General features: G+C 41.3%; 1 protein-coding gene across 6 annotated transcripts in view; it reads right to left on the reverse strand.

The window, feature by feature from the left end:
• Positions 1–685: 685 nt before the first annotated feature.
• The window catches only part of C10H12orf56 (chromosome 10 C12orf56 homolog), a 118429-nt gene continuing 101445 nt past the window's right edge, over positions 686–17669 (reverse strand). For 2 of the 6 annotated variants that reach the window (XM_054442275.2, XM_054442277.2), the window contains 5 exons: positions 11255–11378; positions 8872–8946; positions 8477–8551; positions 4202–4380; positions 686–990 (listed from right to left, as the gene is read on the reverse strand). In XM_054442275.2, the coding sequence (XP_054298250.1) occupies positions 885–990; positions 4202–4380; positions 8477–8551; positions 8872–8946; positions 11255–11378 (559 nt within the window). In that variant the 3' untranslated portion in view covers positions 686–884. Of the gene's footprint in view, positions 991–4201; positions 4381–8476; positions 8560–8871; positions 8947–11254; positions 11379–17669 lie in introns of those variants that run through there. The other 4 variants (XM_054442278.2, XM_054442280.2, XM_054442283.2 and 1 more) reach the window with 3 other exon arrangements.

Below are 17669 nucleotides of genomic sequence, written 5' to 3' on the forward strand. Positions count from 1 at the left end.
CCTTGATAGATTTTTGTCTTAGAACCTTTTTTTCTGGAGAAACACTAATGTTTAGCACCACTTTATGTATGTCAGAATGGATGTAGGTTTCTTTGTAGCAGATTTTAAAACTCTGGCCTCTGGCCCTGGTGGTTTCTGGTGCAGGAACTGAGAGACCCTTCGGTGTTCTACCTGGAGGTGTGGCTGGCAGACGAGATCTTGAGTGAGTGACCCTAGGCTCAGACCAAGCTGTAATTCCAGAAATGGCATGGATGCGCCAGGCCCTGCTGGTAGTGGACATAGTGGACTCCAAGAACCTAGTCTAAATAATGGTTTTTGGATGGCTCCGAGTACGGAATCGGGTGAAGAGCATGCTCCTGTGCCTGGCACGGTTTCACCGAGAACACTGTGCCCGAGCTGAGAAGATAAAACACCTTGAGAAGAACTTGAATGCCCTTGCCTCGGGCCCCCACACTCCCCAGCAACCTATTGCTTAAGGCAACAGAACTATTATCAGAAGAATTTTGAGAACCTTCTTGCTTTTGCTGCTAAGGTTGAAGAGAAGCGAGTACAGCATTCCTAAATCCCTGCATTCCTTTTTCCTGTGTCTTGATGGATAGTCGTTTATTTTGTGGCAAGAGTGAGTTTGAAGAACTACTCTAATAAAGAAATGGCTCTTTTGCCCAATGGCATAAAGATCTTTGCACACTTATAATAAAGCAAATTTATTTTTAAAAATTTTAAACTTCTCATAGAGAGGTATTGATGGACCATTCAATTAAAATCTTTGTTTATAGGACTCAGAGATAGCCAGATATTAAACAAATCAAACAATGTTTCTCATGAATATCAAGTTGACTCTTGATTAACACTTTATACTCTTATTAACATTGTGTACATTGTTTCTATTCAACCAATTTCAGAACTTCATGAAAAAGTTGAGTGGTAGGTTGAGTGATGGGGTAACACAATGGGAGCCTTTTCTGCAAGGCTGGCATGTGAATAAAGTACCTGCAAATCATAAAAAGAAACAAAATAGAGAGTTTTAAAAACAAGAATTTTCACATTGGTCACTTGAGTACATTCACACTCACTGGCTAGGGTTGTTAGGTGTGGGAGTCTAAGCTACAAGACTTGGTCAGCATTTTCAGCCCTCCAATCTCCCCCATTTGTGACCTAGAAAATCTCTGACATGTGGACTGTCCTCACCACAGTATGAGCAGAGGCTCCTGCTTCTTGGTTTATCAGGCTATGTGCAGTGAGGAGTTGAAATGAAAGGGTCAAGCTGTGGTGACTACTAGGGCCAAGTCAAGAGGGAAGAGTAGAACTCATCCCCCACGGCCTCAGTAAAAGCCTAGGAAAGGCCAGAGGAAGAGGCAAAAATGAGAAGGCCTTCAACCGTCCCCTTGGATGACTTAAAAGAATGGTTCTCAACCCTGAGTGCACATTGGAATCACCTGGAGAGCTTTATCTTTAAAATCTCACAGCTCTGGTACCACCCCAGACAAATGGAAACAGAATTTCTAGATGTGACACCTGGTTATCAGTATTTTTTTAATAGGCTGAGTATCTCTTATCCAAAATTATTACAATCAGATGTGTTTTTGGATTTCAGATTTTTTCAGATTTTGGAGTATCTGCACTATACTTAATGGTTAAGCATCCCTAATATGAACATGTAAAATCTGAAATGCTACAATGAGCGTTTACTTTGAGCATCATGTTGGTGTTCAAATGATTTCGGATTTTGGAGCATTGCAAATTTTGGATTTTTGGTTTAGGGATGCTCAACCTGTAGTTGCTCAGATAATTCCAATGCAATGTGAGTTGAAAACACTAGTTTAAAACAAGAATCCAAACCTAAATGGCTACCAGTAATGTAATTTAGGGGGTAAGAGTAAGCAAGAGAGAGAGGAGATGGTGGCAAACTAAACAGTACATGATGCACCTAAGGGGGTAGCTGCAGGAGTTCTGCCTAACTGTTGTCATCTCACAAGTGTGACACCACTGCGCCAGTTGTTCTGATTTTCAGATGTTCGTATCTAAGTTTTGAAAATTGAGTTGTATGATACATGCTACAATGTGGATGAACCTTGAAAACATTAATCTCAGTGAAAGAAGTCACACACAAAAGACCACATATTATATGATCCATTTATGTAGAATGTCCAGAATAGGCAAATCCATCACAACAGAAAGTAAATTAGTGGTTTCCAGGGGTTGAGAGGAGGAGAATATGTGGTGTGATTGTTTAATGGGTAGTGAGTTTCTTTTGAGGTGATGAAAATGGTGTGCAATTAGATAGTTATGACAGTTGCAAAATATGGTGAATTTAAAAACTATGGAATTGTATATTTTAAAATGGTAAATTTCATACTATGTGAAATTTACCTTAATATATATATATTTTTTTAAGTGAGGAGGTGCAGGAGGGAAGAGATGGGAATTGGGTTGTTTGGACCAACTCAGAGCCAAACAAATCCCTTTTATGGGAGTCAGAATGGAATACCTCATGGAAGACAAAAAGTCCATGGCTGAGTGTGGTGGCTCACACCTGTAATCCTAGCACTTTAGAAGGCCCAGGCAGGTGAATCACTTGAGGCCAGGAGTTCGAGACCAGCCTGGCCAACATGACGAAACTCCATCTCTACTAAAAATACAAAAATTAGCTAGGCATGGTGGTGCATGCCTGTAGTCCCAACTACTCAGGAGGCTGAAGTGGGAGGGGGGATTGCTTGAGCCCAGGAGGCAGAGATTGTGATGAGCCGAGATCACAGCACTACACTCCAGCCTGGGTGACAGAGTGAGACCCTGTGTCAAAAAAAAAAAAAAAAGTCTATAAATTGGACTGTAGTTTTGTTTTTTTTTAAAAAAAAAGACAATCTAAGGCCATAATTTATGTCTCCACATACTTTTACATCTTCATCCAAACAAATGACAAAGCTATGTCCGCTGTACCCTTTTCATCTTAAGTCAGAGACAACCTGGGTTTTCTCCTTAATAGGTGCGATGCAGGGCTGCACTGCTAAGTGCACTTGGCTTTGGCAGCCTATAAATAGAAATGGAATCCCTGAGGTGCAGGAGAACAGGCTGGCAGATGAAGCCAATGCTGGCTACTGCTCTTTCTTACTGTTCTGTTACTGACAGGGGTAAGCGAAACAAACAAAACCCCTGATAACCATGTTCATTAATTGTTACTCCTTTATCAATTGCTTCTGTCCAATAACTCAATTGTAAGTCACCATCCATAATTTATTATCCTCTTCAGTGAAGTTTATTACACTTTTTTTTTTTTTGAGGTGGAATCTCCCTCTGTTGCCCAGGCTTGAGTGTGTTGGCGTGATCTCAGCTCACTGCAACCTCCGCCTCCCGGGTTCAAGTGATTCTCCTGTCTCAGCCTCCCGAGTAGCTGGGATTACAGGCGTGCACCACCATGCTCAGCTTATTTTTGTATTTTTAGTAGAGACGGGGGTTCCACCATGTTGCTCAGCCTGGTCTCAAACTCCTGACCTCAAGTAATCCACCCGCCTCAGCCTCCCACAGTGCTAGGATTACAGGCGTGAGCCACCGTGCCCAACCAAGTTTATTACTCTTAATTACTCATAGCAGGTTAAAATTATTACTGCTTCTGTGAGATGCAGCTACAATAAAGACAATGAGTGACAAACCATTCTTTAAAGAGAGTTTGATGTTTCACTAGTCTTTTCTGGCCTGGGAATATACTTCAGATGGCAATGGTTCTTAGAGGTCCCCCAAATCCTACCATTTTCACAGATCAAAGTGAAATATTATTAAAAACAAAAATAGGCCGGGCGCGGTGGTTCACACCTGTAATCCCAGCACTTTGGGAGGCTGAGGTGGGTGGATCATCAGGTCAGGAGTTCAAGATCAGCCTGACCAACATGGTGAAACCCTGTCTCTACTAAAAATACAAAAAAAAAATTAGCCAGGCATGGTGGCAGGCGCCTGTAATCCCAGCTATTCAGGAGGCTGAGGCAGGAGAATTGCTTGAATCAGGGAGGCAGAGATTGCAGTGAGGCGAGATTGCACCACTGTATTCCAGCCTGGGTGACAGAGCAAGACTCCATCTCAAAAAAAAAAAAAAAAAAAGAATTCCCCATAAATACCTAGTCTTCTAAATATTGGACCATGTTGCAGGTTTGCATGAACTCAGAAATGAGTGAAATCTTACTGCAAATTCGATTCAGACATTTTTTCTTACCTGAATTCTTCTCTGTAGTTATTCCTAATATACTCAGCTAGAGTCCTGCTGTGCCGCAGACAGCTCTTGAGGATGTAAAATTGCTGGTACAACAGAACTGCTTGGCAGGGACTTAGCAGCTGAAATGAAGCTGAAAGCCCCCTCACCACTTGTTTCACAATACTGGCCACAAAAGTAATCTAGACAAGGAAAATACAGTTGCATGTAGGCTGTGTGCCACCCACAAAAGCAACTATTTCAGCTGGAGCTTCAACTACAAATCTAGACTGAAGCCCTCACTACCCTAACACCACTGTTGCAATGTTCCTCATTGAAATGGTATCCAATGTCAAATAAAAAGTATAGGAGGAAGCTGGGCATGGTGGCTCATGCCTGTAATCCCAGCACTTTGGGAGACCAAGGCAGGTGGATCACGAGGTCAGGAGTTCGAGATCAGCCTGACCAACATGGTGAAACCCCGTCTCTACCAAAAATACAAAAATTAGTCAGGCGTGGTGGTGAATGCTTGTAATCCCAGCTACTCAGGAGGCTGAGGCAGGAAAGTCACTTAATTCGGGAGGCAGAGGTTGCAGTGAGCCGAGATCATGTCGCTGCACTCCAGCCTGGGCAACAGAGCAAGATTCCATCTCAAAAAAAAAAGTATTGGAGGCCAGGTCTGGCACTGTGGCTCATCTGTAATCCCAGCACTTTGGGAGGCTGAGGCAGGTAGATCACTTGAGGCAGGGAGTTCTAGACAGCCTGGTTAACATGGCAAAACCCTGTCTCTACTAAAAATACAAAAATTTGCCAGGCATGGTGTCACATGCCTGTAATCCCAGCTACTTGGGAGGCTGAGGCACAAGAACTGCTTAAACACAGAGGCAGAGGCTGCAGTGAGCCAAGATCGCACCAATGCACTCCAGCCTGGGCGGAAAAGAACGCTAGTGCCTTTTCAAGCTCTAACCAACAGGTCACACTACACACCCATTAAATTAGTATCAGTAAAAATGTATTGCCTTTTCTATTGTAATATGTTGCAACTGGCCCTTCCCTACAGATAGGGCAGGTAGGTGGAAGTGGATTTTTCCCATTCCAGACCATTTACATATGTTGACAAAACATTATATATATTGATTAAACATATATTGCCTGGCAAACGCAGCTTGAGCTGAGAGATTCTGAGGCAGTAGAACAGAACAATGTTAATTAACCCATTTAGAAATTAAATTTTTAACTTTTCTAGCACCTTTCTCTAACCAAGTAAGATAATGAGAGCTGACTGACATGCAGGTGCATAGCAATGATCCCAGTTTCTTTGCTTGCAAGTATCTCTCAAATGATTTGTTTCTGCCCATACTGTTTAGAACTGGGTTAATATTGAAGCTTTCTTTTGCTAACCCTTCATCCTCACATGCTTCATGGTCACAGACTAGCCTCATACTCAACCCAATTCCTTTGGCGAACCAACTTTAGAGGCTGGTAAAGAAAATTCCTTTTAGCTGGAGTGCAGTGGCACACGCCTGTATTCCCAGCTACTTAGGAGGCTGAGGCAGGAGGATTGCTTGAGCCCAGGAGTTTGAGACCAGCCTGGGAAACATAGCAAGACCCTATCTCATTTTTTAAAAATTTTTAAAATAAATAAATGCGGCCAGGCACGGTGGCTCACAGCTGTAATCACAGCACTTTAGGAGGCCGAAGTGGGACAATCACCTGAGGTCAGGAGTTTGAGACCAGCGTGGCTAACATGGCAAAATGCTGTCTCTACTAAAAATACAAAAATTAGCCGGTCATGGTGGCGGGTGCCTGTAATCCCAGCTACTTGGCAGACTGAGGCAGGAGGATCACTTGAACCCAGGAGGCAGAGGTTGTAGTGAACCGAGATCGCGCCACTGCACTCCAGCCTGGGTGACAAAGCAAGACTCCGTCTCCAATAAATAAATAAATAAATACCATGCAGAAAGGCTTACATGGGAAATAAAAGTAAAAAAATAAAAATTAATAAATAAATAAAAAGAAACTTCCCTGTTACATGGAGTCTGTAAAACCCGGATTTCCACACATCAGTCCATGTAATAGGGTCTGCAGCCACCACACAGAAAACAAAGGGGTCTTGTATCTTGCACATATGAGCCTCCGTTGCTGTGAATGTCTATAACTTTCAAATATTCTGTGAAGTGCTCTGAGATTGGTTGGGGCCTGTGTGCTACTGAGGAAGACAAGTTCATGGGCTCAACCTCTGTAGAAGGCAGCTGGCTGTTCTACTGACAAATGTACCCTCTGACCCCAGCCAGCTTTGTGTAAACATATGTCATAGGGATCTGACAAGAGAGTCTAGATTCCATAGGACAGACCCAACATCACTCTAGAGAAACAACAGGGGACCACTGACGGTCAACAGATGCATGTCCATATATGGAAAGAGAACAGGCCAGGTGCAGTGGTTCATGCCTGTAATAGCAATTTGGGAGGCCAAGGTGGACGATCACCTGAGGTCAGGGGTTCCAGACCAGCCTGGGCAACATGGCAAAACCCTGTCTGTACTAAAAAATACAAAACTTAGCCTAGCATGGTGGCAGGCGCCTGTAATCCCAGCTACTTGGGAGGCTGAGGCAGGAGAATTGCTTGAATCTGGGAGGTGGGGGTTGCAGTGAACTGAAATCGCAGCACTACTGCACTCCAGCCTGGGCAACAGAGTTGTCTCAAAAAAAAAGAAAGAACATATTACCTCGTGTCAATTAGCAATGGAAATTTAGTTTAGATTACTCTTTTGAAGAGATTTCCAATTAAGTGTTTGTTGACTGAATGCATAAGTTTGAGGAGATGAGAAGAGATTAAGGGATAAAGCCTTTACTAGAATTAATTCAGCAGATATTTTACTGAATATTTATGGTGTGCCTAGCACAACAGACATAGCTTCTACCCTCACGGCACTGGCAGTCTGTTGGAAGAGAAAGATATTGTATCAGTCGTGATGGACTAGATTATGCTGTGGTAACAAACCTCCCAAAATACCAGTGCTTTGCTTGAAACAGCAAAGGTTGATTACTCATTCACACTGCATGTCCCGGAGGGGTCTGCAGGGCTCTGCTCACTGTGGTTACTCTCGGCCTTCAGCGGGCAGAGCAGCCACCTTGTGGGTGCTATGCCAAAGGAAAAGAGAATGCCAGGTGGCACACACTGGCTCTGAAAGCTTCTGCCCAGAAGTGACATAGGCCACTTCTGATCACATTTCATTAGCCAAAGCAGCCTCAGAGACCACCTCCGCCCCCCAATTTCACATGGAGAGAGAAGTGCAGTCCCACCATGTGCCCAGAAGGAGACAGAGACAGAATATGAGTGGGCACTAATGGCTGTGACATGGCAGAAGCAAATAATAACACAAACAAACGTAAACTGCAACAGTGATGAGGCCTATAAAGCAGAGGAAGAGGACACCATGCCATGCACTATTTGTGTCTCTAATGAGGGAATCTCCCCTGTCACGGGGGGCAGAGAAGCGTCCTCCACTGCCCCACCCCAGGAAGGGGACCTGAGGCCTGAGGGATGAGTAGAAGTTGATCAGGTGAAAAAGGGAGGGAGAAGTATTTCCAATGGAGAGACAGATGCAATGGTACCGGTCCTGTGATGCAGCTGCGGGGAGGGGGGTGATGGTGGGGAGAGGGATGGTGAGCAAGAGACCCATACAGCAGGGAGGCTGAGGGACCAGAGGAGGCTGACAGCCATAGCACACAGGACCCTGCAAGCCATGTTAAGGAGTTTAGTCTTCATTCAGAAGGAAGAGTTATTGAGATATTTGAAGCAAGGGATGACAATCAGATTTTTATTTCAAATGGATCCCTCAGCCTGTAATCTGGTGGGAAGACAGGGACAGACCATTGAGATGTGATTGTAGCATCAAGGAAAGAAATTGTGATAATAGGAACTATGATGGTGTCTGTGGGACAGAGCACACAAATGATCCCAAGTGTTAGATTCATGCTCACTATTCAAGGTAAATGTTTATCTTTTTACCTAATTATACAGCTAATAATTTAATATTCTGTTTTCTACATATATATTAGAGTTTTTCATGAAATAACGTTCCCATTTAAGATATAATTTCAGTACCTTAAACATTCAGGTCCAAAATGTAAAAACAACTTATCAATTAAATAATAAACTGTCAAATTTACACTTTGCTTCTGGTTGATAAACTTGATTACATCACAGGGAAAATCTGTGTTTTATTAATTAAGCACAAGAGTATCGGTTTAATTAGGCTTGGGGGTGATTTCGTTTTGACTTCTAGATACTTACAATGGGAGGACAGCTTTGTAGAAAGGACATTATCCAACTAATAGCAAACTTTGTGGATCCCAATCCGAGATTTCCCTAAAAGACTCAAGGAAATAAACAAGTTATATTCATAAAGTTCAAGTTGTATATAAAAGGATACTCATTCTTAAATAAATTTTTATCCTGATTAATTGAATCCTTAAAATCAGTTTTGGAAAATAAACTAGATGAGCACTGAAGAGCAAAGTTCATATCATTGAAATCAACCAGTTTTGGAGACCATCTCAAATACAAGCATTTTTGGTACATTATTAATTATACAACATAATCACATAATATACATATATCATAATATAATAGTCATGTAATTTATAGTTACATAAAATATTTTAAAATATAATTTTTAAAAATTGTACCTGCTGAAAGACAAGAAGTATCTCATATAAAAGTGCTGTAGCGGTATTTGTATACTCCAGAATAAGCTTCTGTAACTAGAATTTTCAAGAATAATCAATGCAACGTCATAAGCCAAGTCAGAAAACGATAATTTCCCTTGGTTCCCTTTAGGTACTTATACAATAAACTTTCTCTTTTTTTCGAGACAAGGTCTCATGCTGCCACCCAGATGGGAATACAGTGCTGTGGTCATGGCTCTGCACAGCCTAAAACTCCTGGGCACAAGCCGTTCCTCTCACCTCTGCTTTCTGTGTAGCTGGGACTACAGGTGCAAGCTACCATGCTGGCTAATCCTATTTTTTTAATTTTTTGTAGAGTTGAGGTCTCACTGTATTGCCCAGGCTGGTCTCAAATTCCTGAGCCCAACCAATCCTTTCACCTCAGTCTCCCCAGTAGCTAGGACTACAGGTATGTGCCACCACGCCCAGGTAATTTTTGATTTTTTATTTTTGTAGAGACGGGGTCTCGCTTGTTGCCCAGGCTGGTATGGAACTCTTGGCCTCAAGCGATTCTCCCACCTCTGCCTCCTGAGTAGCTGGGATTCAGATGCAAGCCATTATCCCTGGCTGGCCCACAGAATACTAAGACAAAAAATTGCATACTTGATTTGCAAAATCAATCAGATCAACAACCCTACTTCCTTTCAAGAATGTAGAAATACACCCCCCCACCCCGAGTTGAGGTGAGAGATTCTCTGGGGAATTTAGGCTTATGCCCAAATTAAACTAAGATTCCTTCTGTGGGATGGATAAATAGAGGGCTTAGAGATATTTCATTCCTCTCAAGAATTCCAAACTCCTCTTTACAATTACTATCCCTTTTCTTCTTTTCTTCATTTATTTACTCAACAAATATGCATCAGACACCATGCTAGGTGTTGGGGACGCAAGGGAGAACAACACAGACATGAGACCTGCCCTCATGGAACATACAATCTAGTGGGGAACAAACATCAAGCAATCAAATACACAAATGCATAATTATAAACTGAGACAAGGGCTATGAAAGAAATGTACAGGAAGTTAAGGGAGCTCTATAAAGGAGGACTAGTCTCATTTGGGGGTCAAGGAATGCTTCCCTCTGGCCCGTATCATTCCTTACCTAGATTATGGCACTAGCTTCTTAACAGCCCTGCCTATCTGAGTCTTGGTTCCACCCCACTCTTTAATCCCTAATCCACCATTGAAAGTGGTATTGGAGACTCTCTATATACAGTCTGTAATTATATATTCATGGATATATTTGAATAACGTCTGTCTCTCCCAGCAGAGTAGAAACTAATGAAGGCAGGGGTCGTGTCTGTTTTGCTTACTGTTTTGACCCTACTGCCTAGCATACTGTTTGCTCATAATAGATGCTCAATAAATATTTACTGATTGTGGCTGGGTGTGGTGGCTCATGCCTGTAATCCTAGCATTTTGGGAGGCCGAGGCAGGCAGATCACTTGAGCCCAGGGATTTGAAACCAACCTGGGTAACATGGCAAGACCCCATCTCTACAAAAAATACAAAAATTAGCCAGGCGTGGTGGCTCATGCCTGTAGTCCTAGCTACTTGGGAGTCTGAAGTGAGAGCATCACTTGAGCCTGGGAGGTCAAGTCTGCAGTGAGCCGAGATTGTGCCACTGCACTCCAGCCTGGGCAACAGAGTGAAACCCTTTCTTAAAAAAAAAAAAAAAATTACTGAGTGAATGACTAAATGAGTTTTCTAAAACATAATTCTGACCATATATTTAAGAACTATCAAATCATGTTTCATCCTTTAAAAAAATCTGTTAACCTGGCTCAAAATAAACTAATAATAAGTTGGTTTATTTTCTCAGAAGGTATGCCTTCTAGGCAATTTGATATTTCTAATGTCTTGGTACAACCTTAGAAAAACAGGTAACTCTTGCTGAGAATTTATACTGTTCATATAGGTAGGAAAATGGCAAAGTATGAGAGTTAACCCTAAAATGTCTAACACAGTGATTTTTCACCCATTAGACCCCTGCTATGGAATTACATATACATCATATTTTGTACACAGACAGACACAAACAGATTTATCAAATTTATAAAGAATGCTAATTACTTTCCTTAATATACATACCTTAAGACATATAAAAGGGCTATACTAATATTGACTGAATAGTTATTTTTTCCTTTTTCTTGACCCTCTAAATCTCTAAATCTACGTTAGACTGAATAGTTATCTAAGTTTTGAGGTTAATGACAAAAGATCTACTCTTTGGTTTAATTATGTTTCTGTATTCTACGGTGTCATGATCCACATTAAAAGAAGCCAGGGCCCCTATATATATATATATATATATAATAGTTTACCCCCCAAATTCTCATCTCACCTCAGCGTCAAAAGACATTCTGACTAAAGCTGAATCAGCCACCAACTGGATATCAAACACAGGACAAGATTTTGGAATCTGAGGCTCACTAATTAAAATTACCAAGAGATTAAATAGTGCTCCCCTGGAAAAAAATAAATAAAAGGCAATTAGTGAGCAAAGTGTTGAGAGGAAAAATGGTGAAGCCAAGTTTCAAACACTGGATATAATTATGTTTAAAAGAATGAAGCATTGCAGACCATCTTTGACTGAAGTTTTGGACCCTTGGACATGCAAATGAATATCTAGAGATAAAAAATTTAAATGAAAATATAATTTCTTGGTCTTCTGGCTCAGAGCGAGTGTAGTTCTAGAAGTCCACATAGCTTAGAAAGACTAGAAAATCTGGATTTAAGGGAGATTTGGGTAATTTCAATTATAGCATTATTTTCCAAAGGACTTTTTATGGATTGCTAATTCCAGACAATATTATAGTTAAAATAGATTCTGTGGTCAAAGGAGATAGGGGAAATACTTGGTTAAACCAAGTTCATCAGATGTGTTTACTACAGGACTTCTCAGAGGCTTTATATGCTAATATGCACTGTGTATCTCTGGGACAAAGCAACAGTATGCAGCTCTTCTTTTTTCTTTTTTTAGGTTTGTTTGCTTGGGTTATTTTTGGCACAGGATCTTATGATGTTGCCCAGGCTGGTCTTGAACTCCTGGACTCAAGTGATCCCCTGCCTCAGCCAAGTAGCTGAGATTACAGGCTTGAGCGACCACTTTCAGTTTTTACTTTTTTTAATTGATAATAAAAATTGTATATATTTATGGTATACAACATGATGTTTTGAAATATGTATATACTGTGGAATGTGTACATATTTTATAAATCAAGCGAATTGACGTATGCATTACCTCACATGCTTATTTTTATATAGTGAGAATACAAAATCTATTGTCAGCAATTTTCAAGTATACAGGACATTGTTATTAACTATAGTCACCATATTTGTATGATTGATCTCTGGAACTTCTTCCTCCTGTCTAACTGAAGTTTTGCACCCTTTGACCAACATCTCCCAATTCCGCCCCGCCCCTAGGCCTCTGACAACCACCATTCTACACTCTCTGTTTTTATGAGTTTGGCTTTTTTAGATTCCATATATAAGTGAGATCATGCATGATCTCAAAAGTCAAACTCGTATTTGTCTTTCTGTGCCTGGCTTATTTCACTTAGCCTAATATCCTCCAGTTTCATCCATGTTGTCACAAATAACAAGACTTCATTTTTGTGACTGAATAATATTCCATTGTGTATGTGTACCACATTTTCTTTATCCATTCACCCATTGCTGGACACTAAGTTTGCTTCCTTTTCTTGGTTTTTGTCAATAATGTACAGCATTTCTTTTTTTTAATATAAAATTTTTAAACACATAAAGATGGGGTCTTGCTTTGTTGCCCAGGCTGGACTTGAACCCCTGGCCTAAAGCAATCTGCCCACCTCAGCCTCTCAAAGTGCTTGAATGACAGACATGAGCCTCCACACCCGACTCTACCATTTCTTAAAATGCTTATTTGATCCCAAAAAACCTCAGATATTTTACTTTCCAATGTGGGGTACTGTCCATTGATAACTCACTTAAATGTTACATGTGCATCCTGATGAGCTGGGTTAATAACACTATCTCCTCCTATTGGGTAGTATAACCCCTGTATGGTTGAAAAGTAGCTGAAGGCAGACTGCTAAAAACTCAGTTGCCTAATTGAAGACAATGTCAGAGTAGATTTGAGGGGTAGGAGTAGTAAAATAATTCAAAGATAGGACTATACAAAAGTTCTCCATAACCATAAGCATTCCTTTTATAATGGAAAAAAGGAGAATGAGTATAAATACCCTTGTTTAGTAGGATCTGAGGCTTTCTAATCTTCTTACAATCATTTAAATCATCACCATGATTAGAAGCTCATGATTAACCTACTCTCTAGTAAAAATACAATGCTCTTCCTTTCTCCAAGTCAAAAAGCAAGTCTAGTTCTTATATTTGAAAAGAAGAATCATGTCAGTTAGTACATTTCTCACAAAAGCAGGATATACCCTACAGGGTATTTAATAATGTTTTATTCAGGCTATTTAAAATGGCCAATCTTACTTTTAGAAGACCCTTTTAAAATCAACAGAACACTCCCTTTAGAAGTGTTTCTTGATATTGTTTGAATTGGCATTCCATTCACTGTTATATTTAATTACGGTCCTTTATTTCCAGTAACAACTTATTTTCAAAGTATCATACATCCAAAGCAAAGCAAACTCTCAAATTATGGGTCACTTGCTATGATAACATATGAATTCAACCCTAACAATACTAGGATATGAAAAAATATGGCACATTTCAAGAAAGTTACAGCAAAGTATGTTGAACTAATAAAATCTCCACTCATGAAAATAATAAAGAGGAAAATGCTGAAATGATTAACTGCTTTTTTATTTACCCAAGTGGAATTTAATGTGAAATCCACCCCTTCTGCCAATTCAATTTAAAATCCACTAGGACAATAACAGAAGAAATTTTAATCAAAATGGTAGTTTCATCCTGAAAATAGAGATGACTTAGAGGATTGACATCACAGCCTTAAAAAGAGTCCCAACAGTTTAATACTTTATTGTTTAGGTTGTTATTATTTCTAATGTATGAATTTTGAAGGTACTACAATATCTTTAAAAATACAGACTTTGAAGGCCACCCTGATAGTCTCCTAAGTCAGTCTATGTTATTGTGGTGGGCAGAAATCTAACGTGGCTTCCAAAATTCCCAGCCTGCTGGTACAAACCCTATCAAATTCCTTCCCCTTAAGTATGGGCAATACCTCTGAATATGTTTGTCTGTCACTCTTGTGATTATGTTATATGAAATGGGAAAGGTGAAGGGATTCTGAGAATATAATAAAGGTCCCTAATTGGCTGACTGTTGAGTTAATCAAAAGGAGATTATCCAGAGTAGGCTTGCTCTAATCAGGTGAGCCCCGAAAAAGAGATACTCTCCTGTGAAGAAACAAGCCACCTGAGTCCCACAGCTGTAAGGAAATTTAGTCTGCCAGCAACCACCCAAATGAGCTAGGAAGAGTCCCAAGCCTCAGATGAGACTATGGCCCGGCCAACACCTCAACTGAAACCTTGTGAGACCCTGGGCAAAGAATCCAGTTAAGCTGTGCCCAGATTCTGATCCACGGACACTGTGAGATAAGAAATACATGTTGTTTTAAGCCACTAAGTTTGTGATAATTTGTTATATGGCAATAGAAAACTAATACAATTTTGGCTGGGCACGGTGGCTCATACTTGTAATCCCAGCACTTTGGGAGGCTGAAGGGGGTGGATCACCTGAGGTCAGGAGTTCAAGACCAGCCTGACTAACATGGTGAAACCCCATCTCTACTAAAAATACAAAATTAGCAGGGCATGGTGGTGCATGCCTGTAATCCCAGCTATTCAGGAGGCTGAGGCACAAGAATTGCTTGAACCCAGGGGGCGGAGATTACAGTCAGCCAAGATCACACCATTGCACACCAGCCCGGGTGACAGAGCAAAACTCCGTCTCAAAAAAAGAAAAAAGAGCCCGGGTGCGGTGGCTCATGCCTATAATCCCAGCACTTTGGGAGGCCGAGACGGGTGGATTGCCTGAGGTCAGGAGTTCGAGACCAGTCTGGCCAACATGGTGAAACCCCGTCTTTACTAAAAACATAAAAAAAAATCAGCCGAGCGTGGTGGCACACACCTGTATCCCCAGCTACTTGAGAGGCTGAGGCAGGGGAATTGCTTGAACCACGGAGGTAGAGGTTGCAGTGAGCCGAGATCATGCCATTGCACTCCAGCCTGGGCAACAGAGTGAGACTCCATCTCAAAAAAAATAAAAGAAAAAAGAAAACTAATACAGTTTTATTAGATATTTACTGGGCTACATAATACTATGAGGCACATGATTTGACCCTAGGGATATAAAAACTGGCTGAGAAAAGTAAATATTACAACCAGACTCTACTATAGCAATGTAATATATGTATTGAAGGACATGAAAAGAATTGGTAATATCAGGAAAGAGGCTTGATATAGGACGGCTGATGTGATCAAACCAAGTTAAAACAAAACAATTAAAGGCAATGCTTTTAAAGAAAAAGAACAAAGAAAACCCCACAAAAACAATACTTTACAACAGAGGTGACTAAGGATGATTTTTTTCAACTTGGAAACAGAAAGGTAGGGACCAAAAGGTAGAGAAAAAGGATAACCAGATTTAGTGATAATTTTAATGGGGGAGAAGACAGAAATATCAAAAATAATGTTGAATCTCCATCTTGGAGATTAGGAAAATGGCAGTACTACCAATCGCATAAAGAAGTATTCAAGCTGGGTGTGGTGGCTCATGCCAGTAATCTCAGCACTTTGGGAGGCCAAGGGAGGAAGATCACTTAAGTCCAGGAGTTTGAGACCAGCCTGGACAACAAAGTGAGACCTTGTCTCTACAAAAAAATAAAAAAATAAGAACTGGCTTGGCATGGTGTATTTTCTTGTTTGCGGTAAAGCAGAGCTCAGCAAACTATGGCCTGCAAGCCAAATCCAGCCTACAGCCTGTTTCTGTGAATAAAGTTTATCAGAACACAACTGTGTCCATTCGTTCATGTACTGTTTATGGCTGCTTTTGTGCTACAATGGCAGAACTGAGTAGATGCAGCACAGATTGTATGGCGTGATAAGCCAAAACTATTTTCTATATGACCTTTTACAGAAATGTTTGCCCACTCCTGCTACACAACATAATATGCTGGCTTGGCACAGTGGCTCATGCCTGTAATCCTAGCACTTTGGGGGTAAAAGGGGGGCAGATCACTTGAGCCCAGGAGTTTGAGACCAGCCTGGACAACATGGCAAAACCCCACCTCTATGAAAAATACAAAAAAATTAGCAGGGCATGGTGGCACGTACCTGTGGTCCAAGCTACTGGGGAGGTGGAGGCTGCAATGAGCCAAGATCATGCCACTGCACTCCAGCCTGGATGACAGTGAAACCCTATCTAAAAAAAAAAAAGAGAAAAGAAAAAAAGCATAGTATGCCCATAGTCCCTGGCACATAGCAAGAGTGCTTGAGAAATATTAATTAATGAGGCCAGGCACGGTGGCTCACACCTGTAATCCCAGCACTTTGGGAGGCCGAAGCGGGTGGATCACCTGAGGTCGGGGTTTGAGACCAGCCTGACCAACATGGTGAAACTCCATCTCTACTAAAAATAAAAAATTAGCCAGGCATGGTGGTGCATGCCTGTCATCCCAGCTACTCGGGAGGCTGAGGCAGGAGAACCACTTGAACCTGGGAGGCAGAGGTTGCCATGAGCCGAGATTGTGCCATTGCACTCCAGCCTGGGCAACAAGAATGAATCTCCGTCTCAAAAAAAAAAAAAAAGAAAAGAAAAAGAAATATTATTTAATGAAATGAGGGCCAGGCATGGTGGCTCATGCCTGTAATCCCAGCTACTTGGGAGGCTGAGGCATGAGAATGGCGTGAACCCGCAAGGTGGAGGTTGCAGTGAGCTGAGGTCGCACCCTGCTCTCCAGCCTGGGCGACACAGTGAGACTCTATCTCAAAAAAAAAAAGAAAGAAAGAAAGAAATATTAATGAAATTAGCCGAGTGTGGTGGCACATGCCTGTTGTCCTAGCCACTTGAGAGGCTGAGGTGGGAGGACTGCTTGAGCCCAGAAGGTGGAGGGTTGGAAAAATATTACCAAGAGTTCTTATTCTTTCCCCTTGGGTGTTTTTGTCTGTTTTTCTTTTTTTTTTTTTAGAGACAGGGTCTCATTCTGTCACTCAGTGTATCACAGTAATAGCTCACTGCAGCCTCGAACTTTGGCTCAACTGATCTTCCTGCTTCATCCTCCTAAGTAGCTGAGACCACAGGCATGTGCCACCATGCCCAACATTTTTTTTCCTAGAGATGGGGTCTCACTTTGTTGCCCAGGCTGGTCTCAAACTCCTGGCTTCAATTGATCCTCCCACCCTGACCTCTCAAAGTGCTGGGATGACATGTTTTGACTATTTTAGAGTCCATGGCTCTCATCATTTGCTCCACACGTTTTTGTTTTTGTTTTTTTTAAGAGGCAAGGTCTCACTGTGTTGCCCAGGCTAAGTGCAGTGGTGTGATCATAGCTTACTGCTGCCTGGAACACCTAGGCTCAAGTGATCTCTCCCTTCGGCCTCCTGAGTACTGGAATTACAGGTGTGCACCACCGTGTCTGGCTCATTCCTCCACCTTTTAATATAGTCGATTTAGATAAACAATTGATGAAAGTGGAAAAAAATAAGATTTTAGCCACAACATTGCCCAAGAATATAATTTAGAGTTTATAAATACATATTAAAAAATCAAGTGGCTGGGTGTGA

This window comes from Pongo pygmaeus, chromosome 10 (assembly GCF_028885625.2).
Source record: "Pongo pygmaeus isolate AG05252 chromosome 10, NHGRI_mPonPyg2-v2.0_pri, whole genome shotgun sequence".
Taxonomy (NCBI): Eukaryota; Metazoa; Chordata; class Mammalia; order Primates; family Hominidae; genus Pongo; species Pongo pygmaeus.